This window comes from Lepidochelys kempii, chromosome 11 (genome assembly GCF_965140285.1).
Source record: "Lepidochelys kempii isolate rLepKem1 chromosome 11, rLepKem1.hap1, whole genome shotgun sequence".
In the NCBI taxonomy this organism is placed as follows: domain Eukaryota; kingdom Metazoa; phylum Chordata; order Testudines; family Cheloniidae; genus Lepidochelys; species Lepidochelys kempii.
The window spans coordinates 39,339,479-39,367,356 of record NC_136390.1 but is presented as its reverse complement, the minus strand read 5'-3'; the positions used below and the strand labels follow the sequence as shown (position 1 = coordinate 39,367,356).

The 27,878-nt window shown below is 41.4% G+C and overlaps 1 protein-coding gene and 1 long non-coding RNA gene across 3 annotated transcripts in view; both read right to left on the bottom strand.

Moving 5' to 3' along the window:
• The window catches only part of MYO3B (myosin IIIB), a 265,479-nt gene extending 249,328 nt beyond the window's left edge, over positions 1 to 16,151 (bottom strand). Inside the window, exons 1-4 of the mRNA XM_078854729.1 lie at positions 15,974 to 16,151; positions 7,936 to 8,070; positions 4,154 to 4,258; positions 3,795 to 3,894 (exon numbers count right to left, since the gene is read on the bottom strand). Of these exons, the coding sequence (XP_078710855.1) occupies positions 3,795 to 3,894; positions 4,154 to 4,258; positions 7,936 to 8,070; positions 15,974 to 16,120 (487 nt within the window). The 5' untranslated portion in view covers positions 16,121 to 16,151. The remainder of the gene's footprint in view (positions 1 to 3,794; positions 3,895 to 4,153; positions 4,259 to 7,935; positions 8,071 to 15,973) is intronic.
• Positions 16,152 to 17,327: 1,176 nt separating this feature from the next.
• LOC144930951 (uncharacterized) overlaps positions 17,328 to 27,878 on the bottom strand; it is a 36,081-nt gene continuing 25,530 nt past the window's right edge. Inside the window, exon 3 of one of the 2 annotated variants that reach the window (XR_013636467.1) lies at positions 17,328 to 17,401. This is a non-coding gene — a long non-coding RNA (uncharacterized LOC144930951). Of the gene's footprint in view, positions 17,402 to 19,715; positions 19,762 to 27,878 lie in introns of those variants that run through there. The other variant, XR_013636468.1, reaches the window with a different exon arrangement.

The window sequence follows — 27,878 nt, the reverse complement described above, 5'->3', positions numbered from 1 at the left end:
ATTTTCCACTGAATGCATCCGATGAAGTGAGCTGTAGCTCACGAAAGCTTATGCTCAAATAAATTTGTTCGTCTCTAAGGTGCCACAAGTACTCCTGTTCTTTTTTCAGAGAGATTAGAATTACAAATATACACTAAAGTGGTACTGAATACCAATGAGCCAAAAAAAATGTTTTAAAAGAGAATAAAGAAAAAGAACTGTAGTTCTCAGACATTTTAGGACAATTTATACAGTATGTGTTAATATGTATCATGCTGAAAACAACTTAAGGAGAAATATAAATATATATTACATCCAAAAAATCTACTTTAAAGGAATGATACAGTTGCAAAGTCAGGCAATCAAAAGTTAAGAAATGCCACAATTAAGGTTGCCTGTGCCACTTTAATTTAGCCCTCTTGAGATAATCTTTAATTACATGATCACATGACCCTGCATATCCCACAGGAACCCTGCTACATTCAGTGCACAGAATAGATGGTGTTTATCGAAAGGATTCAATATTTATTTTTATCCTCATTCAATGTGTGGTTCTATGCCTAATTTCTGCCCACCACTCAAACCCTGCACGAAACACAGAACTATAATTTTTCTCATGGGATTTTCTATGGTGTTCTCATCAAAGTATCTTAGCATTTTTAAAAAATAATGAATGTATCTTCACAATGCCCCTTTGAGGTTAGGCAGTATTATTATACCTATTTTATACCTGGGTAACTGAGGAACGGAGATTAAAGCCAAAATTCTCAAATGTGTCAACTAATTTTCTGTGCCCAATTTGAGAAGTCTAGGTCTGCTTTTTCAGAGTACTTGGCATTTTAAAGCACTTTATATGTTCAGAGCAGAGCTCCTATATACCACAGCTGCAGCTGAGCAAGGTCAGAACTTTTGAAAAACAGATCCCAGAGTCCTGAAACTCCTGCCTCACTCATTACACACCTTCCTATTTCTGCAACAGATGATGCAGGCGTAATACAGACAACAGCATCATTCACTACACAACCCTGTTTCATACCCCAAGAAGGTCCATCCAGTGCACAAATGAGGCAGGGCTCCTGCCCTATCCTCTTCCCCATAACTAACCCACAAACTCCTGTGCCATGTCCCCCGACACCAGTTCCTGCCCCATCCTCCCATTGCCCTTTCTCCTCCTTCTGTTCTTGCCTGTGTTCTCTCCCCCTGCTCCTATTCCCTATCTGTGACTCCTGCCCCTTTCCCCCGTCCCTCTGCTCTTGCGCCTCTTGTTCCTATTCCTGCACCCGTTGGTCTTCTGTCTCCCTCTGCTCTTGCCCCTTTTCCAAATTTTTAGTTTCCTGTTCATAGCCACCCCCACAGCAGGGATGGTTCTTGGAGTGTCACCCTGGGCACCAAATCACCCTGCCACTCAGCTTTTTTGTTTGTTTTTACTCTACTGATTAGCTGCAGGCAGGGAGGGATCAAAAACAAGCCACAGCCAGCCACTCAGGGGCATGGGGCTGCAAATGTTTTCCACCCTGGCCAGCAAAATGGCTAGCGCCATTGCTGCTCCCCAGACTCCTGTTCCACCACCCTGAATCTCTTCCTCACCTTCTGAATTTGAGTCACACTATTTCCTCCTTCCCCTTCACACTACCTGCAGCAAGGGGATCCAGAACACTGGAGAGATTGTTTCCCTGTCAACTCTGCTCTCAGTTCCTGGGCCTGGGTCCACAACATCCCTTGGTAACCAAGAGGAGTAACTGCAGGGAAAGTGTTGCCCAGTCCCTGGAGCCCCAGAATAGCGCATGCTCAGTCAGCCCTTTTGTGAGGATTGCACATGCATAGTCCTGTCACATGCAAGGGCTGTGAGGGGATGGCATGGGGCATGCTCAGTCACTCCCTGGAGATGGCACATGTACAGTCCTGTCACACACAGGAGCATGCTCAGTTCACTCAGAACCTTAAGAGAACTTAGGTGCAAACTCTAGTAAATCTCTACTGAGTATGTGTGAATTGCAATTTTTTAGACAGCCACAACTCAACCAAATTTGGGCAAATTGTCAGAGGACAGACAGAGTCACGTCCCGGACATTAGGGCATCCCCCTGCCAAATTTAAAAGTCTCTGCTCCAAAGAGTGGGAGTGCTAGAGCTTCTTGGTGAAATCATTGTCAGTATTTGTTAAACACTGGAAAAACAACACACTTTTCCCTAAGCTCATTCTAAGAAACTCTAACCTCAAGCTGTAGTTTCCTCCTTCATATCAATATGTCCAGTGGTGTGTTCTTATTTTAGAAAGGAAAAGGAAGATTTCTGCCAGTCTACACTAGTTATTGCTCAAGATTATACTGGCAAAACCGCCTCAAATGAAAAGTAGCGTTGCTGTAACTGTGTCGGTCCCAGGGCATTAAAGAGACAAGGTGGGTGAGGTAATATCTTTTATTGGATCAACTTCTGTCAGTATGAGAGACAAGCTTGTGAGCTTACAGAGAGCTCGTCTTCAACTCTGGGAAATTTATTCAGATTGTTACAGTTAAATACAAGATGGAACAATTATGCTAAACAATCTGTTCCATCTTGTATTTAGCTGTAACAAGCTGAATAAATTTCCCAGACCTGTGTGGCATGGAAGCTTGTCTCTCTCACTGACAGAAGTTGGTCCAATAAAAATATTACCTCACCTACCTTGTCTCTCTAATGAAAAGTGATTTTTAGCCCCACCATTAAATGCCAAAGAGATTACTAGACTATCACTAGTTTTGCCTTAGGCCACATATGTTTCTCCCAGCGCCACTTAAAATTGAGTGTCTCTACACTCAACAGTAATGAATTTCTGTCCCTAGCAGCTAATAAAGAGGCATCTGCTTCCTAAATTTATTCCACAAACAATCACAAACAGATTTTAAATATAATGCTAGTTTTATAATATTGTGACATTAAAATAGTTACGTTTGTTTTCCCCTTCATACATCATATTATAATTCTGGGCCATTCCTCTATTGCCAGAATTCTGGCATGCCAGTTTTATGGTACTTTCTCGTTATATGAATATTTTACTTTAGCAACATGCAGAGTTAGGCAAACAGCTGTACAGTACTGTATTTTCAAAACTGTTTATCTAACACTTTATACTGACTCACTATGATTTCATATATTACTATTTTCCTGCTCCCTTTACTGTTAATAAAATTTCTCTTTATATGTACATATCTGATTCTAGAGAGGAACTACAGCATTCTTTTACTTTACTAAACGTATATGTATTTCAACATAGAAATATTCATCTGGGGTTAAATTCTATTGCAAAGTTCCCTTCCTCTGTCTCTCTCTTTATGCCTCTTGTGATGTTTCCAGTCCTGCCAGGCTCATATCTAACAGCAGTAATCACAAATTAAATGGATCTGTTAGTTTGTGGACCCATAGGACCACTTTACCTTCTGCTCAGAGGGAATAAATGTGCTTAAGGCTAGTGAAAGCCATTTGAAAGAGAAGAATGTATCCTTTTCATATGCAAAAGATGAAATATTTAAATTTAAATGAGAGACAACTTCCCTGAGATATGACATTCCTAATGGAATGCAAAAGTGTTTCAAAAATAAAATGGCTTTTTAAAAATTATTGTTTTAAAAAGCCTAAAATAGATTTTCTGACAGGATTTCCTAGATTGCTCTATCTGCTACTTTTCCCCATCACTTCCTAAATATCTCAAGATTCCTCCTGGAAAATTTTTCTCAGTAATTGGTGTTCCAGAAACGCCTCTACTTTCTGAGTGGAAAATAAATGGATGCCTTTGGCTAAACTGCACACATCAAGAAAACAAATAGTAAGCCGTCATTACCAAAGTCAACAAGCTTGACTCCTCCTTCTGCTGTCAGAAGAATGTTGTTCCCTTTGACGTCACGATGGATGATTCGGTTATTGTGTAAATGTTGAAGGCCCTGTATGCCCATGACGACAAAAAATAAGTTTACTCACTTATTTAAAAACAATTACCCTACTATTAGGGAGTGTAATGAAGACAATCTGCTCCTCACTATAGAAACATCTGTCCGCTTGATCACATGCTTGATATGCCCCCCTGCTGCTATAACAGCCAGCATAATATTGTCATTATTACCATAGTTTATAAATGGAAAATGTATGAGATGGGTAAATTGCACCCTCTACTGTCATTACAAGCCCCATGAACATCCTTACCAAGAGAGCACCATATAAGATGTATGAGATTATAGCTTCATCCAACCGTTGGCCACGCTTCAGCAGGCCTTTGACAAGATCTGTGACAGAACCTCCATTACACAGCTGTGAAGAGAATGGGGAAGGAAAAAAAGAAACAAAACACAAGACCTCTATTACTCAACAGACTTGTTTAGGTTGTGAATTCCTACTATAGGAGTCTGAAACATAACACAAATCCCAAACCAAGTAGATTTCCGCCTACAATTATTTAAGTTGTCATTCTTGTCATAGAGCATATTTTATTAACAATGTTGACAATAAATCACAGTACTTCGGGGGGAGGGTGAAAAGCAGAAGTCAGAGATTGTAAAATTTAACTAAAAGTGAAATATTAAAACAGAAAAACTATATTTTATTATAAAAACAGAATCTATAGATCCGGTTTAATTTATTTGAGTATTTTTACAATAATACGTGCGTTGTCTTTTTGAAAAACTGCCTTTGTGTGAAGAAAAGGCCAGAAGAGACAAGATTGATGCACTTGATAACTGGGAGGCAACAAATTACAGTCATTTCAAACCTTCACTCCATCAATGCTCCTGCTGGCAGGCAATATAAAATAGACAGCAGCCATATCTCTATACTCAGACTTGATGGCGTGCTCTGCCAACAACTGAGATTAAACATTCTGATCCAGAAAAGCACAGCTTCTTGCAAGCACTTTCCATTAATGGGCTGCCATACATCAAAGGAGGAGGAGGAGAAAAAGTAAAATTAGAACCTTTGTAAATGTGTTTTCACCCACATCATTAGTTCATCATCCATGCCCTTCTAGCAACTGTTTCCCTCTCATCCTCCTGCTCTCTCCCACTTTCTCCTTTTCTTACTTTTATATTTACAACAACTGTATGACACTTCAAATTAAAAGGAGCGTTGTTTGGAAGGGGGTTTTTTGGGAGGAAGGGGGTCATTATATTTGTTCTTCTGGAGTCACCTCTTATTTTTGCAGAGCGGTCCCTTCTATACCATACCAAGCTTTCTGTCACGTAAAAATCATATGTCTATATCAACAGGATATTTGAACTCAGATCTAAATTCCCTTTGCATTGCCAGTATTCAGCCTAAAACTCTAATGCATAAAATCAAACAAATGGCATGAAACCAAATACTAAAATCCTCCTTTGAAATCTGGTGATCTACTTCTCTTTTGTTTTTCCGTTCATCTCTAAATTTTGTCAGTCTAGTATCAGTCTCTCTGCACGTTAATTTGCTATGTGCTATGGGAGGTGTGGATATTTTTCACCATACATTGTCACCATTACTGTAGGACTAAAAAAACTATTAGAATTCTGAACTTTTCTGCACATGAAAAGTGCATTATGCTAGCTACTTAGGATCCAGAACATGTGATATACTGGCTTCCTTTATGCAAATAAGCTACTGAAATAATATTCCATCAGTGGCTGATGCAAGAGTTTGCCTTTCCTTTTTTACTTTGTAGCTTGTTCCATCCAGTTGGGAGAGTCCTTAAGCCACTATCATACACCAAATACATCTGCAGATGAACTAAAACCTTAGGTGGAAGGGAGTGTGTGTGCTTACTTACCCATGTTTAGTTATTTGCCTGGGGAGCAATCAATGCCATGTATAGTCTTTATTATCTTTATTGTACTCTCTGTGTACTATTGAGATGTGTTGTGCTAATTTTATTTGCATTCTTTTTTCACTAAAAGCTGAAGCCAAACAGAAAAGTAATCCCAAGTAATGAGCTATGGTAATGAGCTATGAAGCCATTCAGCTCTAGGCCACCACTTCAAACCCAACCCAAGTTGATTGAAAGTGATACAGTCTTATGGCTGTTCAGTAGCATATATGAAATCAATCACCTTCTCTCCAAATAGCTAAGTACCCACAACATAAAGACCACCACCAATTTTGACAGTGACACCTGTGTTGGTAGTCAATAGAGAGCTCTGGAATGAAATGATCATGGACACTGAACTAGCCCCCTGCCCCTAGAGGTGGTCCTTACATAAGAGAATTAATGCATGTTTTTAGGGAAGGGTGGTTAAGCCCTCATTACACAGCTGTGTGATATATCTTTTCTATGAATAAATATAAAATGTTAGTTCTCAATGCACCTTCCACCATCATATAAAATTAAATTAAGGGCCCACTTCTATTTCCCTTACTCACTTTGAATAGTACCTTACCATGGACTTTAATGGAACTACTCACCTGACTAAGGGATAGCTCATAGTAAGTAAATGTTGCAGAATAGTGCAAGAAAAAAAATTTTAATTAGAAAATTTTAAAGATGCTCATCACAATGACTATATGATTTCATCAAAGAAACAGTGATCACAGTAACTGAGAGCTTTGTATATACCCTTTTATTGAAAAAAATTATTACACTATTATAAAATGTAATTGCTGTGCACAGACAAATCTGTGTGCAATTCTAAGGCAGGGAATATTTCCACGGTCAACTGTTTCAATAAACTTGTCATATCTAAGGAAAATGAGAAGTTTTGTCTTAAATTTCTTTACAGATTTTAAATTAGGTGCACCAAAAACAACAAGCTATACATCATTAATGCAAAAAGCTAGCTTGAGGAAATGGTATGTTCTTCTGACATTCATGACTGTATTATACAGAACAGCATGTCTGATATACTTTGGGATAAGAGCGTTAGCTGTTTTTCTATTAGTCATTAAGAACCCATACAGCAAAAAAACCTGCTAATCATTTTGATAGCCATTGAAACTTATTATGAAAATTGGCATATGGTACCAAATCCTGTCCTCCATACTGTATAATGCTGCAATGCATAAAAGTCAGGTTTATTGTATTACTGGGACAGGGATAAAGTAGAGCATAAAGTGATAGTACTTTACTCTGATTCCACCCACAATCCCAGAATAGCTGGATGGTCCTTCTAAAATGATCAGTAACAAACAAGTTAGTACTCACATTTATATTGATGTAACTATGTTATAGAAAAATACTGCTATGGTGCCACACCCCCTATAAGATCACTCTAATCTCTATGCTGGGCTCAATACACAATTAATCCTTTAGGAACATCCTAATCATCTGAGTGAAATCTTGGACCTACTGCAGTCAGACAATGACATTAACTGCAGTGAATGACAGAACACGTGAGCCAGAATGACATCCCTCATTTTGAGAACACTGAAAGCCTGCTAAAGGGGCAAAGTCTACATAAACCATTTAAAGTGCTAGATATTCAACAGCATCCTGCTATTAATTTTACACTGCCATAAGACAGTTTTCCCCTTACATTCTCTCAGCCCACATTTGCAATGGGTCCCAGGTTTGGTAAATACTGTGTATGGTACTTCATCCTGAAGTCATCTTTTGGATTATCCAGAATGAGACCTTGACTTCTCAACACTAACACAGACGTTTTCTCCAGCATGGAAGACCAGTTTACTTTCAAGTAAGAAAACTACTGTGGAGCTCATTCTATGTTTCTGAAGACAGAACAAAGTACCTTGAATGGCAATAAAGTGCTGATACCAAGCCCCCATGTCTGGGGCTTGTCACTGAATAAACACTGAGTGTGTTTTTTTGAAGGGTGAATCTGCAAACACCTCCCACGGCCAGACTGTTTGATCAATATCTCTAAACACAGAAAAAAATTCTAAGGTTTGTCTCTCAGTACAGAGCATAGAGACCCATCATTTGTTGTTTCTGTTTTGTTCACTTCTAAAGGGGAGCACCTCGCCCTGAAAATCCATTTTAATTAAATTCTAACATTATCAAAATATCTTACCTCAAGAACCAGCCAGAGCTGTCCTCCCACGTATTGATCTGCTTTGTAAAACATTCCATAAAACTTAACAACATTGGGATGATTGGGAAGAAACTGTAAAATATTATATTCTGCTTCAATTTCCTCATCCACATCCTAAATGGAAAACACAAACAAATATGGTGTATAAATAAATAATAATTCAGTACAACAAACAAGTGAATCTTCATGGATAAAAAGAAGTATCTATATACTATTTTATGCTTTGAAATGTCTTTATTGTGATGCACTGAAAACAATCTGATCAAATAATAAAATCTGGTCAAAAACCAGTCACACCACAATTGTCTTATTGCAAATAAAAGTGTGAACTCCATGTGGAGTCAGTAGTTTTGCCTCAAGGGTACTCTTAATGCATAACACACTGCTACCACAAAAGCAAAAATGATGCTTCGCTCTGCTCACTTGTCTAAATGGAAAATTTGCATATATATCTTTTCTAATCTGTTCATTAAATCTGCATTTCTGATGGTTGAACTACTGTAAACACATGGATCTTAGCTTCATTTTTTTCTTTTTAAGGTAATCTAGTTATATAGCAGTTTTAAAAGACATTAAATGGGACATGAATAAAAATAACTACATCTTTAAAAAAGGAGAAATAAAGCCCACAGTGGAAAACAGACACAACAGGAACTATTAAACAGAGCGAAAATCAAAATCTACAAGATAAGCAAAAATTTGCCTAAAGAGGGATTTTTGTGAAGATGAAATAACAAAGTACCAACTATATTGCACAATAACCCACATGAGCCTCAGTTCAGCAAAGCACATGCTTAAGTGTATTCCTATTCAGCACAGACTTTGACTTTAACAGGACTTGCGCACATGCTTCAAAGTTAAGCGTGTGCTTAAATAATTTACTGAATTGGGATAGTTTGCTGTATCAAGACCCTGGTGCTTTATTCCGTTAATCACAATGTACTTAGTACATTCTTCTGACTCATATTGTACAAGGGATGAACAAGTTGTATTTCTGTAAATAAAAAAGGGGCAACTTTTCTCAGTAAGGGTTTTAGTCTGAATGTCCCAGTCAAATTCCAATGTGGATAATTACATACTGAAATACTGTGGTTTCTATTGGACACAATATTTGTCACACATTGAGGTGTAGGTGGTACAACCTACTGGTCAGAACAGGAGTCTGGCCTCGTGATCAGAGCAGAATCAGAGGACAGAACTGGAGGCATGGTCAGGAGGCAAGTGAATGGTCAGCACCAGGGGTCAGAATAGAGCCCCAGGGCAGAGCTGATGTCATGGTTAGGAGACAAGCCAGTGGTCAGAGCCAGTAGCTATGAATTAGGGGGTTGGAGGTATGCAGAGATTAGGGATGGAATGGAGCAGGCAAGGAGTGGAGCAAGGGCTGAACAGGAGCAGGTCTGATGCAGCTATGGGCATGGAACACATTGAGCAGCCACTCTGCTCCTGTTGCTACCAGGCTTAAATAGGGATCTGTTGACCCTTCTGTCCAATCAGGGAGCACAATCACTTTGTGAGGGTTTACTGAGTCCATTCAAGGTCATTGCATTGTTAGGTGACCATGCCCAGAGCCAACTGAGTTTCTGACAGTATTCCCCCCTTGTGGGCTCCTCCTAGGGGCTCATGGCCCTTGCTTGTCAGGTTATCTTCACTGAAATTCCGTCAGTAGATCAAGAATGCGAACGTTTTCTTCTGGTTCCCAGAATCACTCCTCTGGCCCATACCCCTTCCAGTCTGTCAGATACTGGAGCTTCCCCCTGACTTATTGGGAGACGAAGACCTGTTGGATTTCATATGCCTCCTGCCGATGGACAGAGGGTGGAGGAGGATCTACCCAGTTGGGGAAAAAATTGTCAACAAACGGCTTAAGGAGAGAAACATGAAAGACAGGTGAATCTTGAGGGATTCTGGCAGTTGAAGCTTAAAGGCCACTGGTTTATTATTATTACTGGTCTAATACTTGACCAGGTATTGATGGTCAACCTTGACCGAAAGATGGCCTGTTCTCAGATTCCCAGTTAAGAGCCTGACCTTAGCCCCTACTGCAAGGTTAGGGGCAGCCTATCGCTTTCAGACCATGTAATGCTTATAAGTTTCTTTACTGGCAAGTAAGTGTTCCTTGAGTTTCTGGCATGTTTTCTGGACCATATCCATGTCCCCCAGTACAGCAGAGCCTTCGGGCAGGTTTGGATGGAATCAGAGGTGAAAACCAAAATTTGCAAAGAATAGAGTGTGTTGGGTGTAAGTGTGGGTTGAACTGTTGTATACAAACTCAGCCAAACGGTACTGGGAGCCAATCATCCTGACAGAAATTCAGAAAACAGAAGAGATACTGCTTCAGGGTCTGACTGCCTCTTTCAGTTTGATCATCAGTCTGCAGATGGGAGGCTGTTAAGGTGAGGAATTTAGTGCTGAGAAAGTGAAGAAATTCCTGCCAGAATCAAGAAATAAATAAAGGCTCTCAGTCCAAAATGGTGCATGTCATTATGCCATGGTACGTGCACATGAAAGATGTGCTCCAGGAAAGCTTGTGCTGTTTCATGGGCAGATGACATAGAGCAGCAGGGTATAAAATGGGCCATCTTGGACAGGAAGTCCACTTGAGTCAGGATAACTGAGTGCTGTTGGAGGTGCAGGAACTCCACTATAAAGTCCATTGAGAGGGTGGACCAAGGAAATGGAGGTTTGGGGAGGGGCTGTGTAGCGGGGTAGTCACCCGCTCTGGCCCTGAAAGAATTAAAATAGCCCTAGGAAAGGGCTGCCCAGGGGAGCCAATAGGCTAGGCTGATTGGGGAAGGAGCCACAGCTGGGGCCACGCCTTAATCAGGCCACAGCTGGCCCTGTAAAAGGGCTGTGAGCCAGGAGCTCAAAAAGACTTTCTCTAGCTGTAGAGAGAGAAGGACCTGGCTGCCTGGGAGTTGAGCAGGGTACCTGAATGGAGCAGGGCTGGGGAAAGGCCAGAGGAGCTGGGGAGCTCCAGCCTGGAGAACCCCCAGGCTGCAGGCCTTGCTGAAGGCCCAAAGCAGGTTGCAGAGGGGCAGCCCAGGGTTAGGCAAAGGCAGCAGGTCCAAAACCCTCCTTGCTGATGATAAGTGGTTTACAGACTGCAGTCTGCCCCAGTGAGCGGGGGCTAGATCATGACTGGCAGTAGCCACTGAGGCAAGGGGGGATAGAGAGTTGGGGGTTCCCCTGGGTGGGGAGACCCAGATTGTGGGTTACTGCTGGGGGCAGAACCCTGATGTAAAGGGGCACCAGGGTCCGGAAGGGACATGGGGGCCAGTGGCAGGCAAGACTGACCTGCAGAGGGCGCTCCATGCTGGAAGAGCTAATTCCCGAGACAACCAGCAGGAGGCACCGCACCAGTGAGTAATCGCCTAGCTACAGGCTGAAAGAGGCCCATATAGTTGTCTCACAGGTTCTTCATACAGGCACAGAGGTCACAGGACTTCACATAGTTTTTAACATCTGTTCATAGGGTCAGCCACCAGAAGTAACTGGTAATCAGGTACCAGGTTTTTAATTGGGCACAATGTCCTGCCATGGGTGAATCATGGCACAACCTTAGCACCTGAAGTTGGGAGCTGGAAAGTGGTCATCATGTGACTAGTGAGGGCCCCACGGACAAATTGGGAGGGTTTAAGGAGAGTGTGAGGGCTTTCTGCTCCACCTCACAGTACTCGTCCTTGCAGGACAAGGCATTTGCCTTCTCATTCTTAGACCATGGATACTAGGTAACCATAAAGTCAAACTGGGAGAGGAAAAGGACCCAGCGAAACTGACATTGGTTGAGTCATTGTGTTGTCTGTAGATGCTCCAAAATCTGATCTATCCAGACTTGGACAGGGGCATAGGCCCCCTCAAGGAGGTGGTACCACTCCTCAAAGGCAGCACTGATGACCAGGAGCTCCTTGTCCCATACATCTCTCACCAGGAGTCATTTTCCAAGAGAAGGCAGCACAGGGATGAAGCAACTGGTGAGAGGACCGTACCTATTGCAAAGTCCAAGGCATTAGTCTCAACTATGAAGGCCTTTGTAGGGTCTGGATGGGTCAAAATGGTGGCAGAAATAAACAACTTTTTCATGTGGTTGAAAGCCCCCTGCATGTCAGGGGATTAAGTGAACTTAAGTCTATTCTTGAGGAGGGACATTATAGGGGCTACCAGGTCAAAGAATCCTTGGATGAATCGCTGGTACAAATTTATGAATACAAGAAACCATTGCACTCCACACATATTCAAGGGTGCCTTCCACTTGGTGAGGGCTGCAACCTTGTTGGGGTCCTGCTGGAGAGATGAGACAGCCCAGAAACTCCACAGTATCCTTGTCAAATTCACATTTCTTGTGTTTCACATAAAATTGATTTTGGTGAAGCCAATCAAGAATGGTGTGGCACATGGTCGTCATGGAGTTCTTGGTTTTCTGGAAAAAATGAGATCATCTAAGATAATCACAAATTGAGGATATCTCTGAAGACATTGTTCATGAAATGCTGGAAAGTTGGAGGGGCATTACGCAGACCAAACAGTTTGACCAAATATTCAAAATGGCCATAGCTAGTTCAAACCGTTTTCTTCCATTCATCCCCCTGTTGGACTCTAACCAGGTTGTATGCTCCATGCAGATCTAGCTTCATGAAGACCTGAGCCAAATGGATTCTTTCCAGGAGTTTGTTTACGAGAGGAAGAGGATATTGATTACAGACAATGATCTTTTTTAGGGCTGGATAAGCAACGTAAGGTCAGAGGGAGTCATCCTTCTTAGGCACAAAATAGATAGATGTTCCCATGGGGGAAGTCAAAGGGTGGATGAACCCGTTACATAGATTTTCTTCAAGGTACTCTGGGAGGGCCTGCAGCTCAGGTTCAGATAAGGAAATATGCATCCAAAAGGAACCTCGGTTGAAGGCTGATTGGGTAATCATAACTGTGGTGAGGAGGTAGGGCATGATCATTCTGTTTGCTGAATACTCTGGCATATTCTAGGTATTTGGCAGGAATTTCAGGCACTGCTCATAAATCTTTGGTTCCTAACTCTGGATCCTTCAGGGGCTTCAGCATACTGCAGAACGTGACCAGCCATTGGCTTGAGCTGCGGAGGCATGTTCGTTGGCACCGCAGGGAACACAACAGTATAGATCATGGGCACAATCTAATTCGGGGGTCATGAATGGTGAGTACAAAGCACGGATGACCCTGAACTGCAAGATGCCTCAGTGACCACCAAAGGTAATGACCTCCAGGAGAGCTGTCTGATGCTTAATGGGGCCTGAAGAGAGAAGTGAGCCATTGATAGCCTTGACAAGCTCAGGGAAATCCTTGCAAAGGATTCCATACCCCTTAATGAACTCCTGGTCAATGAAATTGCCAGAGATGTCCAAGTCAACCAGTGTTCTAAGTGGACATGAGGGATGGCAGAATGCCACAATTGAAGAGGGAGACAGAGCAGGGAAGCGTGCTGGTTAGGGATTGCCAAGATTCTGGCAGATAGCTGGCTGCACAGCTTGCTGTGGGGAAGAGGGGAGCATTGACCCAACTCTAGCCCCCCCACACTGGGACTGGGCTTTGGTGCTTCCCAAGCTGGAGGTGGACCAGTCTTTGGTAGGACACCCTGCTGCAACATGCCTGGGCATCCCACAATATAGGCACAACCCTAATGCCTGATAAGGATTTTTTTGTTGGCAGAGAGGTACGGCTCAGTCAACTTGCATCATTTTGGGGTCTGATAGGGCAATAGGAGCTCCAGGAGACATAAGAATTCTGACCAGCGGGGGTCTGGTGGCCTGTTGTTTTTCTTAGGCTCCCTCTGTTAGCTGATCATCAATCCTAAAACAAAGATCAATTAAGGCTCCCAGACTAGGTGGAAGTTCCACCCATGCTAATTCATCTTTGATTGGGTCATTGAGTCCCTGCTTGAAGTTGTGTCTCTGCACAGTGGATATCTGCAGCCAGACATTTAAATTCCTCTGCATATTTGGTGATAGAACCAAGACACTGCCAGAGGACATGGAGAGCAGCTTCTTCAGTATATTCTTGATTAGGATAATCAAAGATACTCTCCGTTGCCTAAACAAAGTTCTCAAAGTGTTCAAGGAGAGGACTGGACCCCTGCAGGAGTGGTGATGCCTACTTCAGGGCCTCTCCAGTGGGCAGACTAAGCACTAATCCCACTTGGGATTGATCCATGGAGCATGACTGTAGCTACAACACGAACTGGAATCCACAAAACTTGGCATGATCCCTGTTTAATTTATCAGGTAGGGGCAGCTTAGGCTCACAAAAAGTGGGTGCATGATTTGGGAGTACAGAAGACACTGCCTGGACATGTACCTGGGCCTGGAGGGACGCACTGTGGTCACACAGCATGGTGATCTGAACCTGAAGTTCCTGTAGGACCCCAACAACCTCTGAGAAGGTGGGTTGGCCTCCTTCTGGGGCCCCTCTATGCCAGCTAGTAGGCTGCTCAAACTGTCACACACCAAGGTATACGCAGTGAGACCTAGTGGTCAGAGCAGGGGTCTGGCTTAGTGACTGGAGCAGAATCAGAGGGTAGAACTGGAGACAAGCCAATGGTTGGAGCCAGAGATCAAAACAGAAGCAAAGGGCAGAGCTGGAGCTGTGGTCAGGAGACAAGCTGGTGGTTAGAGCCAGGAGTTAGGGGGTTCAGAGGTAGGCAGGGCTAGAGAAGAGCAGGTAAGGAGGCAAGGGCAGGACAGGAAGCAGGTCTGACGCAGCTTCGGGTGCTGCTAATGCAACCAGGTTTAAATAGGGATCAGTTGGCTCTTCCATCCAGTCAGGGAGAACAGTCACTTAATGAGGGTTTACTGGGCCCTGCTGAGCTCATTGGGTTGCTAGGCGACGGCAGCCAGCTGAGTCCCTGACAATATTCTTCTTCAATTCCTGTCTTAACTATTGTGCACTGTCTCTGTGCACTGTTAAAAAGCTGCTGCTTTCTATTCTACAGCTGGCAGCACTTTGGTGGTGGGTGAAGGAATTCCATTGCAGAGTTTGTATAGATTTGACAGTGATATGGATCCTTTATGATGAACAGCACTATAAGAATGTAAGATATTACCATTAGTGTACTGGAAATGCCACCATACAATCTGATCATATTCATGCTCCAACTGCTGCAACCTTGGATACCTAAAATCTGTACCAGCGAACTACCTAGGTGCACTGCCAGAAATCAAGGTCAGCATGAATGCTGATTTTGAATAACACATAAGGCTATGAAAGGGGCAGATCTTACCAAGTGCTAAGCAACTTTCACTCCCACTGATGTCAGAAGTCTTTGTGAGTTGAAAGTGTTCAGAACTAGAGTTGGCTGAAAACCACAAAACAGGGTGCAATTTCCAAGTGGCTGTTTGGGTCAACCAGATTCATGCCCCTCATTATTCTTGTGATGTTTAGGGGTTGGCTGTTCATCATACGAACACACACATTTGTATGTGAGCAAGTATATTCCCTACTTATTTACCATCTGCTGTGTGTCATTTGCAATTTGCTCTTCTGCTGTTTGAAAAATTTCAGTCATCCAATAAGGGAGCAGAAATGATACCATGTGTCTTAAATGACCAGTCACTCAGTGAGAATAGTTTGAGTGAACAGTTTTCTAACATCTCATTTATGCAAACAAGTTTCAGCCAAACTACTGATGAATATTTGTGAATAATGACTAACCATACAATTTTGTCAAGTCATAGAAAAAAGGCAAAATTAATTATTCTAAACAGATAATTCAGTCTGCTCTCCAGAGCACCTTGTAGGACTGTGTCCTAAATTATACAAAAGAGCCTTACAAAGGGGTCAGTATGAGGCTGGATGCAGGGTTTAATCAGTTTTTTTTTCTCTTTCTAAACCAAGTAGCCCACCCCTGCTCATAATATATTTAACAGTTCCCTCCAGGATATTTTCAGTTTGCCTAAACTTTGAGTCAGAGCTTCAAGCCTGTTTGAGAGTAAAACCTTTTAATTGTAACAATGAAGATATTATTAAAATAGGATTATAATCTTTTACTTACACTGATAGGATCCAGAATTTTTACTGCAGCCAGACTCCCATCTTTCTTATTGGCGACCTTATAGACTTTACCATAAGTGCCTTTTCCAATGGTCTCTATAATTTCCCAGGTATCTGAGGGATCAGCTAATGATGCCTGTCCAATCATATTGGGATTATATTGAAATAATCCATATAGTGGCGCCCTGGAGAACAAAGTTTGTACATTCGTTAAATGTTATGGTATTTAACAAACTGTTTCTTATTCATTTATTTATTTAACAAGCTATCTGAGGAAACAGATCAAGCACAGAATATGGAACAGAATGGAAACAATAAGCTGCTATTGATGGCTTCCTTCTGCCCTGAGCACTACTGCTAGCCATAGAGCACTGAACCAACAGGGCAGGCAAAGGAAGAGCCAAATCAAAATCCAGAACCTCACCAATGAAGAAATAAATATGGCCCCACTGAACATTTCTCTTTCCCAGTCTTCAGCTTTACAGGTTTGGAGTACTCTGCCCATTGCCTGGAAAAGCAATGTTGAGCTCTGCTACCTTCTTTTCTAGCATTTGGACCAAATGGCTCTCAAGTGACTCTATGCTAGAGATGGATTCTTGTGAGCAGGGAAGGGAAAGGTGCCCTACCCTGGGGACATGAGAAGGGAAATAGTGGAGGCTCTTGGAGGGAAAACAGGAGAGAAACTGAGAAAATGCATAAGGAAGGACACATTCCCTGATTATTAGGACCTTGAGCATGATTCTGGGCACAGCTATTTTAAAGATCTCCAAATACCCAACCAACCTGTGGTCAAAATTTGATCACTCTGGAAAGGAACTAACATACAGCCAGAAGGGAAAGCCAGGGAAGGGGAGATCCAGCAGGCAGAAAACTGGCAGGCTGAAGAAGTGAGTGAACCGTAATCAGGGAGAGCAAGCCATTAGAACAAGAAGCCTGCATTATTATCATGATATAGGTACTGGGTCAGTTTAACTCTGGTGGAAGGTGGCTCAACTCCATTGACTTCAGCAAAGTTGTGCTCACTTATTTCAGGCTGAATTTGGTCAATACTTTTATTGTGTAAGTAGCATCCTCTAATGTTCTTATTCTCACTAGTTGTGTCAGGAGGATTCATGTGGGAAAAATTACAACTGGAAACATGTAGTAATATAGTGCCTCCCATCTGAAGCCAGGGACATTCTGTCTGGACTTCAATAAAGGGGGAGAGTGAGCTTGGAAATGTGTGTTGGGTTTTATAAGCACAAAGTTAAAATTCATGTTTAGTTTATGCACTTTTTTTAATTGTATGGACATTGTACTCCTTAAACCCAACCTTATTCTTTACAATACTTTGGTTCTTTACATCAGGCTTAAAAAGTCCATGATAACATTTCGGAAGCCCCAGCAATGTGCTTGACACTGTTCAAGGAACAAGTCCTTTCTCCAAAGTCTAAAGGATACAAATAGAGAAACAGGTCATGTTGGAAAGTCTACATTAGCTTGAAGGTTTAAGGAAGGGGGCTTTGAGTTTGGTTACTGGCTCATTTGTTCAGGACATAGGGTGACCATACATCTCATTTTGGCTGGGACAGTCCCTTTTTTAAGACCTGTCCCTGACATCCCAACTTGCCGGGCATTTGTCCCATTTGCTCTTGCCAACTGATCATCAGCAAATGTGACAAATGCCAAGTTTTGTGAAAAAAAGCGGGGTGCACCAATCTAAGGGTACGGAGGAACATTCAGGAGTGGCGGTGCTCAGGCTAAAACTAGACCTCAATTCCAAATAAACCTAGACATGACTGACCTGCAAAACAAGCTGCACAATCTACCTGAAATACAATGTTCATTGACTTATTTGCCCTTTCCTGTCATCTACAGTTACCTACATAATATTTTCATCCCCAGTCACAACAAACTAGCAAGAGGATTCTTTACTTTGAAAGAACCATAGGGCTGACTAGAGATACTTATTGCTGACAAAGGGTCATGAAATGAAGTGGGAGCTCTTGAATGTACTTTTTTTGTTAAGTCTGAATGATTTTGTTATCTGATCAGGATAGAAAGGGCATCTCTGTCAACAAAAATTCAGTGGCCATTGTGTACAACACAGTGATGAACATGAATTTGTAAATATTTTATCTTAAAAAGACAAGGACAATATTGGAAATGTTCTTCATTACTGTAGCATTTAAAATAAAAACAAGAATATACAAAATCATGTACCTTTTGGTCTATTTTTACTACAATGAACTTTTGTTTGTCTTTTTCCATATGACTAAGTTTTATGAAGATAAGTGCTTTCGGGCAGGGACTGTCATTTACTATATATTTATACAGTGACAAACACAATGAGTCCCCAGCCTGGTTGAGGGCTTTAGGTGCTAGCACAAAATAAATGTTGAAATGTTTATAATAGAAAAACCTACAAAACCTAACAGCCAAATGCTAAGTTACAATGTCTTTAAGTTGTGCAGGAGGCTGAACTTGACGACCTCTTTTCCCCCTTCTGTTCTCCCAAAATCTCCCTCATATGGAATACAAAGAGCGGCTTAAAGCTCTGGTAAGCTTAGTAGTAGTACTTCCACTGACCTCACCAGAGGGTGTTTCAGTTGCCTACAGACCATAACGATTCTGTGAGTTCATCCACCAGATGGGGGACGCTTTTCAGTAGTTAAGTCTGTTCTAGCGTACAGCCCCCAATTGGCAAGCAAAAAGCAGTCTACACCAGATGTAGAAAAATAAAGATTTGGCAATTAACACTACTGGGAGTGGAGCAGCAGAGCTATTTGTGACTGTGCACTAGGGGTATTTCAGAAATGACCAGATGGCATCAGCCCGTGCATAGTACTGCACCTAACCTTATTCACAAAGTCAGAAGTTACCAAATACAAAACAGGTGCAACTCAATGGATTTGCACCCACTTACACTAAGATCGAACTGGGCTGCAGGCCTGTGGGTTTTTTTTTAAAGAGGAAATGATAACCTAAAATTAAAATAAGCCTAGTAAAAATCCATCTGCCAAAGTGAATAGCCGGGCTTATACAACAAACTATCCACAGAGTGCAACATCTCCTTGGCCATCTCTGGAGAGTATTCCCTTTATTTCAAATAGACACACTCTCCAGCAAGAAATTAAACTTGTTTTTCTAAAAAAAAAGTTTTAAGAATTATTTTAGGGAATTTCTATGGCCAGTGTTATACAGGAGGTCAGAATAGATGGTTACAATGGTCCTTTCTGGCTCTCAAATGAATTCACACAGAAAAATGAAAAGACAAAAACATATCACTCATGGATAAACACTTTTCACAAAGTGATCGCTCAATATCTCACCTCTCAGTCCTTGTCCTCAAAGGAAACTTGCACAACACCTTCAAAAGACAAGCCTGGGGATTTAAATTCATAACTCTGCTAGGCTCCAAAAGTCATGGACTTAAACAGAGACACTGGTTTATGACTCATTACAACAATTTGCAACATACCGTACTGCCTGCTAACCACTAATTAATTCCCACTTCATTTTAGTGACCCACCTACAGCATGTGTGGAACCCTTCTGCGTAATCATCTGTCCCACCTTGTATTTAGTGCAGACTGTCTGGTTACTTTATCCAGACCTGAGGAAGAGTTCAGTGAAGCCTGAAAGATTCCACCAACCTCACCTACCTTGTCTCTCTCTCTCTCTCTCAATACAAATTCAGTCAGATCTGGTATGACAGCTAGAAAACTTTCAAATACAAGAATAGACATTTGTTAACTGCACTTACAGAAAACTATCCTTCATTGTGTAGTATCATCACGTAACAGTATTTCTGAAATAAAGATAGCAGAAGTTGAACTCATTATAAAAAAAAAGATAGGAGGATGTGAAGGGGACATGGCATTGGCAATATCAGGACAATCTGTAACTCAATGCTCACTGTTAACCACAGTTTTCAAAAAGGATTTTGAGGAAAGTTATGTTATCCCTTAATGTTGCATAATAGGGGAAGCAAATATACACTTATTGTTACCTACTTTATCTCCTCTTTTGAAAAAAGATAGGATAAATCTGACGCATCTCCAAAAACATAAAGGCAACGGGCAACTTGTTTTTCCCCCAGAACAGTGCTCCCAAATTAGTGGATCTTTTTGCAAACCAGCATCTTTCATTCTCTAAAAATGCACTATAAAATACAGAAGTTTATACAAAAAGCATATTCCAAATAAAGTAGAAAAATCAAATCTTTGCATGTATTAATGTAACAGATGATATTCAGCCAAAAAAAAAATCAGAATCAAAAGGAGTATCCGAATAATCCAGTGTTCAATAGCATCTAAATTCCAAATGTACAAAAAGTAGCTATCTGAAATATCAAGCATGACAACTCAAAAATCAGTTGTGTATCTCATCATTGTAGTATCATTATTCACAAATCTGATACTGAGGTGTAAAAAATTTAAAAAAGAAATTATACTTGGATTTTTCAAACTGTTCCTGTTTTCAAAGCAGAATATGGCTCCCTCCTTGTCCTGTTTAGTGTGTCATAGATTTCCATGCCTCATACAGCAGGTGAGAGGACATGATATGAGAGACCAACAAACAAGGATAACAGAGTCAACAATTGCTTGATTGTGTTATTTTTACTGTTGCCTCACTGAAGTTGCAAATATGGCAAATAGCAACAGAGGCTCGCCCATTGCTTTCCAATAGACGGTCATTATCTCATCCTGTGTAAAATGAGCCATCTGGACAGGTTTGCCATAGCCCTGAAATTAGTACAAGGTTCAGCTCCAGGCTAGTGCTTATGAAAGTCATGATGTACAGTACTAAATATTTTTGGACTCCACTGTAGCTGGTAGTGGGCACAACAGCAATTCCAGTACATATAGTTACACAATGAAATAGAAAATATTGTTATTGTTCCATATGCACAATTCTGCACGTTGTTAGTGTTTGCATAGCATTCTGGCTCTGCTTCTCTCACCACTTGTACGAGAGTAGGTTAAAGCTGCTCTTGTGAAGTAGTTGGCTGCATAACCTTTTAGCGCCTATTTAAACAGTAGAACCATCAAAAATATCAAATTCAAAATCAACTATTCAGCATTTGCAGTGAATTAAATTACGTTTTTGTTGTAACTGAATGGGCCCTAGCATTAAGGCCCCACTCAGGCCTAGTCAGGAAAAGTCAACACACTCGGCTAGTGCTACATCAGCTGGCATTCTGTCTCTTCCTGATGTTCTTACCCAGCCAGACACTAAACAAGCAGTTGTTGTTAGTGGAACTAATGAACCCTTGAAAGGCACAGGAAAATCAATAGTCAGAAAAGCTCCTTCTACTAGTCTGACTCCTTCTGGCCTCTCTTCCCGAATGCGGCAAAACAAAGAGAATGTCAATAGCTGGAAATTAAATGTTCAAAAGAACTCATCAAAGCACTAATCTGTAACTATTCTCATTTTGCCATCGACAAGGAGATCACAGAGTTTTGTGCAGAGATTTCTCCTGAGGCTGAGGATCAGTCAAAAAGGGAGCTGGAGAAAAAAGGCCCTGACCTCTGTGAAACTCACATTGAGGTGTAGGAAAATTAGGCAAGAGGAGAAAATAAATAGGGCAGGTCCACTTCCGAACAGCATTATGAACCAGTGGAGTGAGGTACTAGCAAGACAGACTGAGAGGGACCAGGGATGATAAAAAAAAAAAAAATTGTCTTAATTGCAGTTTACAGGACAAATATCACTTGAGTAACAGAAACTACTAAATGAACAAGGTACACGTAGTTTCCAGCCCTCTGTCCATTAGCCCATGGGGTCCTTTGCCACTTCTCTTCACTCTGTACCCTTCTTACTTATGAAGAGGACATTGTCACCTTCAAGAGGTAAAGCCAGTAACAGGCACACTTCCGGGTGATCAGCAGGTGGGTCAAGATGAGCTGTTTGCAGATTACAGTACCAAGAGAAAGACCATGAACAGTAGCTTCCTTCTTTCAATCTTTTCTGAGCCTGATCTCTATGCCTCCTGCTCAGTTCTGTTAAGGGCCAGAAAATCCCATGATAGATGCAGCTCCTCAAGTCATTATGTGCAGCTAAGACAGACCAAAGCAGCAAGACCCATGATAAAACTGTGAGACATAACAATGCTGTAACTGAGCCCAGACCAAAACCTTGGACCTGAACAATGCCAAACCTTGGGAAAATTTAAGCTATCTCCAAACTTCACGGCTGGCCCCTATATTTGAATTGGGCTGAATCAAAACCAAGCTCTGGATCGAACTGAATTCTGGGGAAAATCCAGTTCTGAATTCCATCACTTGAGCCCATCTCTACCACTCACCTGCAGGGCCCAGGTTTCAGTCCTAAACTAGGTCATAAGTGAATTATTTGGAAGGCTTTCTCCTAATATTTACTGTAGATTTAGTCCACATCACAAAGTTAGCATACATTTGGCACCATTTTGGTTTGTAGTAAAGATAAATCCCCAGGACCAGCTAAGCAGAACTGATGAATATCTGGACTCAGATGCACTGACAGAGAAATATGTGGAAAATTACATATTCTTCTCCCTCGTGGTGCTTCATTCAAGCCAATACTATTAGATAGGGCTGTCAAGCGATAAAAAAAATTAATCAAGATTAATCATGCAATTAAAAAAATTAATGATTAATTGCACTGTTAAACAATAATAGAATAGTTTATTTAAATATTTTTGATGTTTTCTACATTTTCAAATATATCGATTTCAATTACAACACTGAATACAAAGTGTACAGTGCTCACTTTATATTTATCTTTGATTACAAGTATATGCACTGTAAAAAAACAAAAGAAATAGTATTTTTCAATTCACCTAATACAAGTACTATAGTGCAATCACTTGATTATGAAATTTTATGTCCAAAAAAACTGCATTCAAAAATAAAACAAAGTCCACTCAGTCCTACTTCTTGTTCAGCCAGTCGCTCAGACAACAAGTTTGTTTACATTTGTAGGAGATAATGCTGCCCACTTCTTGTTTACAATGTCACCTGGAAGTGAGAACAGGTGTTCTCATGGCACTGTTGTAGCTGGCATTGCAAGATATTTTCCGGCTAGATGTGCTAAAGATTCATATGTCCCTTCATGCTTCAATCACCATTCCAGGGGACATGCGTCCATGCTGATGATGGGTTCTACTTGATAACAATCCAAAACTGTGCGGACCGACGCATGTTCATTTTCATTACGAGTCAGATGCCACCAGCAGAAGGTTAATTTTCTTTTTTTGGTGGTTCGGGCTCTGTAGTTTCCACATCGGAGTGTTGCTCTTTTAAGAATTCTGAAAGCATGCTCTTCAGATTCTTAAACCTTCGGTCAAGTGCTCTAGCTATCTTTAGAAATCTCACATTGGTACCTTCTTTGCGTTTTGTCAAATCTGCAGTGAAAGTGTTCTTAAAATGAACATGTGCTGGGTCATCATCTGAGACTGCTGTAACATGAAATATATGGCAGAATGCGGGTAAAACAGAGCAGGAGACATGCAATCCCCCCCTCCCGCGGAGTTCAGTCAAAAATGTAATTAACGCATTTTTTTTTAAATGAGCATCATCAGCATAGAAGCGTGTCCTCTGGAATGAAGGGATATGCATGAAGCATGAAGGGGTTTATGAACGTTTAGCATATCTGGCACATAAATACCTTTCAATGCTGGCTACAAAAAAGCCATGCAAATTCCTGTTCTCACTTTCTAGTGATGTAAATAAGAAGAGGGCAGCGTTATCGCCTGTAAATGTAAGCAAACTTGTTTGTCTTAGCGATTGGCTGAACAAGCAGTTGGACTGAGTGGACTTTTAGGCTCTGAAGTTGTACATTGTTTTGGTTTTGAGTGCAGTTATGTAACCAAAAAAAATCTACATTTGTAAGTTGCACTTTCATGACAAAGAGATTGTACTACAGTACTTGTATGAGGTGAATTGAAAAATACCATTTCTGTTGTTTCTCATATTCACAGTTCAGATATTTGTAATCAAAAATAACATACACTTGGATTTCAATTACAACACAGGATATAATATATATGAAAATGTAGAAAAACATTCAAAATAGTTAATACATTTCAATTGGTATACTATTGTTTAACAGTGTGATTAAAACTGCAATTAATCGCAATTAATTTTTTTGAGTTAATTACGTGATTTAACTGTGATTAATTGACAGCCCTACTATTATAAACATTTATTTAAAGGAATAGCAAAAGAAAGTCCAAATTACTTAAAGGATTTACCCAAGAAACTGTGCTCACAAGCTTGGACATGCATTGAAATTTACACTATTTAAAACCAAAACCAAGAGGTACTTGTAGCAATGACAGGGTGAAAGTGAGCCTCATTCCTGAATGAAACAATAATTGTTCACCAAATAGCAACAGACATAATGTCCATGAAATCCAAATGCCAGCCAACACATTCAGCTACTGAGAACTGAAATAAGGTAAGAAAATTATTTGGTTAATCTGTAGCTCTGTTTTAGTGGTTTTCACTTCAGAATCTGACTGTTGCACTTAAAACAGACCCACAAAATAATCTTCTATCATGGATATTTTTTGCCATCAAAATTTTCTTCAGGTGTATGAAAAATATACAGATCAGTGGTAAAATATAGAGTACTGCAGGGAAAAGAAAGAGAAAGTGTGTGTGTGTATGAGTATTTAAAGATTTGTGTCAGCCAACTGCATGAGTTAGGAGAATACAGCTGGCAACTGACTAACATTTCTTTACTGCAGTGGAAATATACCTATATTTTTAACTCCTTCCTCAGAAGCATGAGGGATGGCCACAGCTGGAGATGGAGCACTGGACTGGGAGGGCCAGGACTCGGAGGTGGCACCGAGCATTCTCTCTCTCTCTCTCAGGTGCTTGGCTGTCTGGTTCTTGCTCAGATGTTCAGGGTCTAACTGATCGCCATATGTGGGGTTGGGAAGGACTTTCCCACCAGGTCAGATTGGCAGAGAGCTTGGGGAATTTTGCCTTCCTCTGCAGCATGTAGGTACAGGTCACTTGCCCTGATTATCCGGGTATATCTCACTTAATAATTTCCCTGCCATTGCAAGACCTCAGGCACTGGTGCACCTCAGTCCCTCCTAATCTCTGCCTGTGGCACAGAATAGTCTAGTCTTCTGTGAGCTTCTTTGGTCTAATTTCAGTTGTTGGGTTTAGTGTGTGGGTGCTGGTGGTCAGACAGATGATCCTGTGGTCCCTTCTGGCCTTAAACTCTGTGGCACATAACAGTCACGTTTATTGTCTCCAGTTATGTGCCACATAGGCACTGACCAAAAAAAGCAAAATGTGATTTGTTAAAAATGCCTGTAGTGCAACAAAGCAATAGGCTAAGTCCCCTAAATACTATGGTGAAATGTTTCTCTCAAAATAAAAGACTTCGGAAATGCCGCACTGTCGCCAGCATTTTGCAGAAGTTTGGCAGGTCCCATGTGGCTTATCCCTAAGTATTTGATAATCTGCTTTAACTGTCTGCTAAAGATACAATTTTACAAGCACTGATTGTTTCTGCTTTCTCAGGGGGTCCAGTATATTCCTGTCAAAGCTCTAAGGCTGATGGATTTTCCCATTTTCCTTGCTCCATACTTTAACACATAAGGTTCCACATCATAGCCTCTATTCATATAGCCAACTGGATTTGGACCACACCCAATTTGGATCCCATTGAGGATGCTTTTTAATTGACTTGCTGGTAGGAGCTGCAAGAAACTGCCTTCCCAATGCACTTTATCCATTACTTGCACTTTATTGTTATTGGCTTCGTCAGAAACAAAGAGGGCATTTACAACATAATTATGGTGGCTCTTAAATTTTTCGAACACCTTAACCTGACAGTAAAAGCCTTACAAAATCCTAATAGTTCTGAAAGAACAGAATCAGTAAGAATGTAACTTCAGAAAAGGAGGTTCCATACTGTTGGAACAAAACTCTTCTACAAGCGTGAGTACAAACGAGAAACCTTTTCATAAATAGCCTGGAAAATGGTGCGTGTGTCCAGCCCAGACCTGAGCCCAATGAAATGTTTTTGTTGCACTTGTTACCAGCACTGTTTGTTGCATTAGTTACCAATTCTTGAAAGTTAGCCCTCATTTTGCCACTTTATGCATGAGAGAAGCCTGAAGCTGTGTCATTCACATTGTCTCACAGTGTAGCACAATGGATCTGCAACACAGGGGACTACAGATCCCATCACCCTTCTCCCCACCGCACATCATTTTCCTCCTGGCCTGCTATGACGCATCCTGAACCAGGAAATGGCCAGGCTTTATTGGGAAGCAGCTCCTGCATGGCAAGCCAGGAGATGCAGAGAAACTGGAGGCAGAGAGGAATCCCCAGGAACCATATGCAGAGCAATGTGCAGAACAGACGATGGTTTGTGAGGGACTTATGGAGGAGCAGCCATGTGTGGGCAGGAGGCCAGTGCAAGAGGGGTCCCAGTAAGAGACACTAACTGAGCCTGGCCTGGAAACCCACAAGTTCCTAACTGCTTGAGTAGTGACTGAATTGGGGAGGGCAACCCCAGGTACTAGACCTGAAGAACCCTGACTCTCGACTGGACTGCCCTGGGGCCCAAACAAGAACCGTTATTGCTCAGTTTGAACTGTAATTGTTTAAGACCCTGTACTTAGGGTATTTGCAACCTTTCCTTTTCCTGCCAGCCCTATTAAAATATCCTTTCCCTTAGCCCTGTGTCTGAGTGGTTACTGGGACCCACCAGGGCTGGTGCCTACAAGGCATAGCTGCTGAAGAGCATACAATGCTCGCCTCCAAGTCATGGTACAAATGGCACACTACTGGGTTTGGAGTATTCCAATAATAAGCAGCCCCGCTAAGTACAGTATTATAATTGGTGGTATTGGATTGTAAAACTATTGTCTGGCCTGCTTATTACTCACACAAATAGGTCACAGAAAAGATCATTTATTTGTGTTTACCTAAATTGTATCCTCCAACTGCAGGATCCCTTCAGGCCTACTAGGGGTGTTTCATAAGCCCAGGAAGCACTATCCACTCTACAGCTGGGACACTAAGAACCCCTCCCCTCAACTTCTCTACTCCTCCTGGACTACCTCTTTCCTTTGGCTCACCCCCATTGCTCATCAGTCACCTATCAAGCTCTCTATGGCCACCTCTATTTTGGCTCTGCTCCATGGCTGCATGACTGTCAGCCTCGGCCCTTCAACACCACAGCTCCCAGGAAAATCAGCCCTCTGCTGCTTCCTGGGCATTCACTTCCAGACTTCTTCCGCCTCCAGTGTCGTTTTTGGACATTAGCCCTCAATGGGACCCCTGCTTCTGCAGCCTACAATCATCATAATAAACAATGGTCCAATCTGGCCTTGAAATCTATGAATCATCCCAACTTGCTCCTTAGTTGAGTCATTTTTATTGTCTTGAGGGACTAGCAAAAGATGCAATATTAACCCTAGAGAGGGCTGCTCTGGGTTCCCAGAATGAGGCCTCGCAACTTGTGTTCACAACTCCTCTCAGACTGGTTGCATATTTAGGAATAGAGGGAATGACTATTAGGGTTTGGTACAGCAGGAAGGGATTAAAGATAGATATGAGCCCTGACCCACCTCTAGTTTTTAATGGCCATATGTTCCTGAATGGCCCTATTACTTGTTTGAACTATATAGCTCATTAAACTACACAATTTTGAGTTAAAAGGCAAAATAATGCTAAAGTAGATTTTCACACTGTTTTAATTTTTAAAAAACAACTATCAAGGTGTCTGATCTCATCTTGGTGCACGTTAATATGATCATTCATACCTCAGGAGAAAACTGTACCCTTCAGAGCCATATATTACCCATGCAAGAAACTTCCAGTGATGTCAATGGCAGCATATGATCCTATGGAACAAATTCAACCCTCAGTTATAACCATTCAGTTCCGTTCACTTCCATGGAAGTGAAAA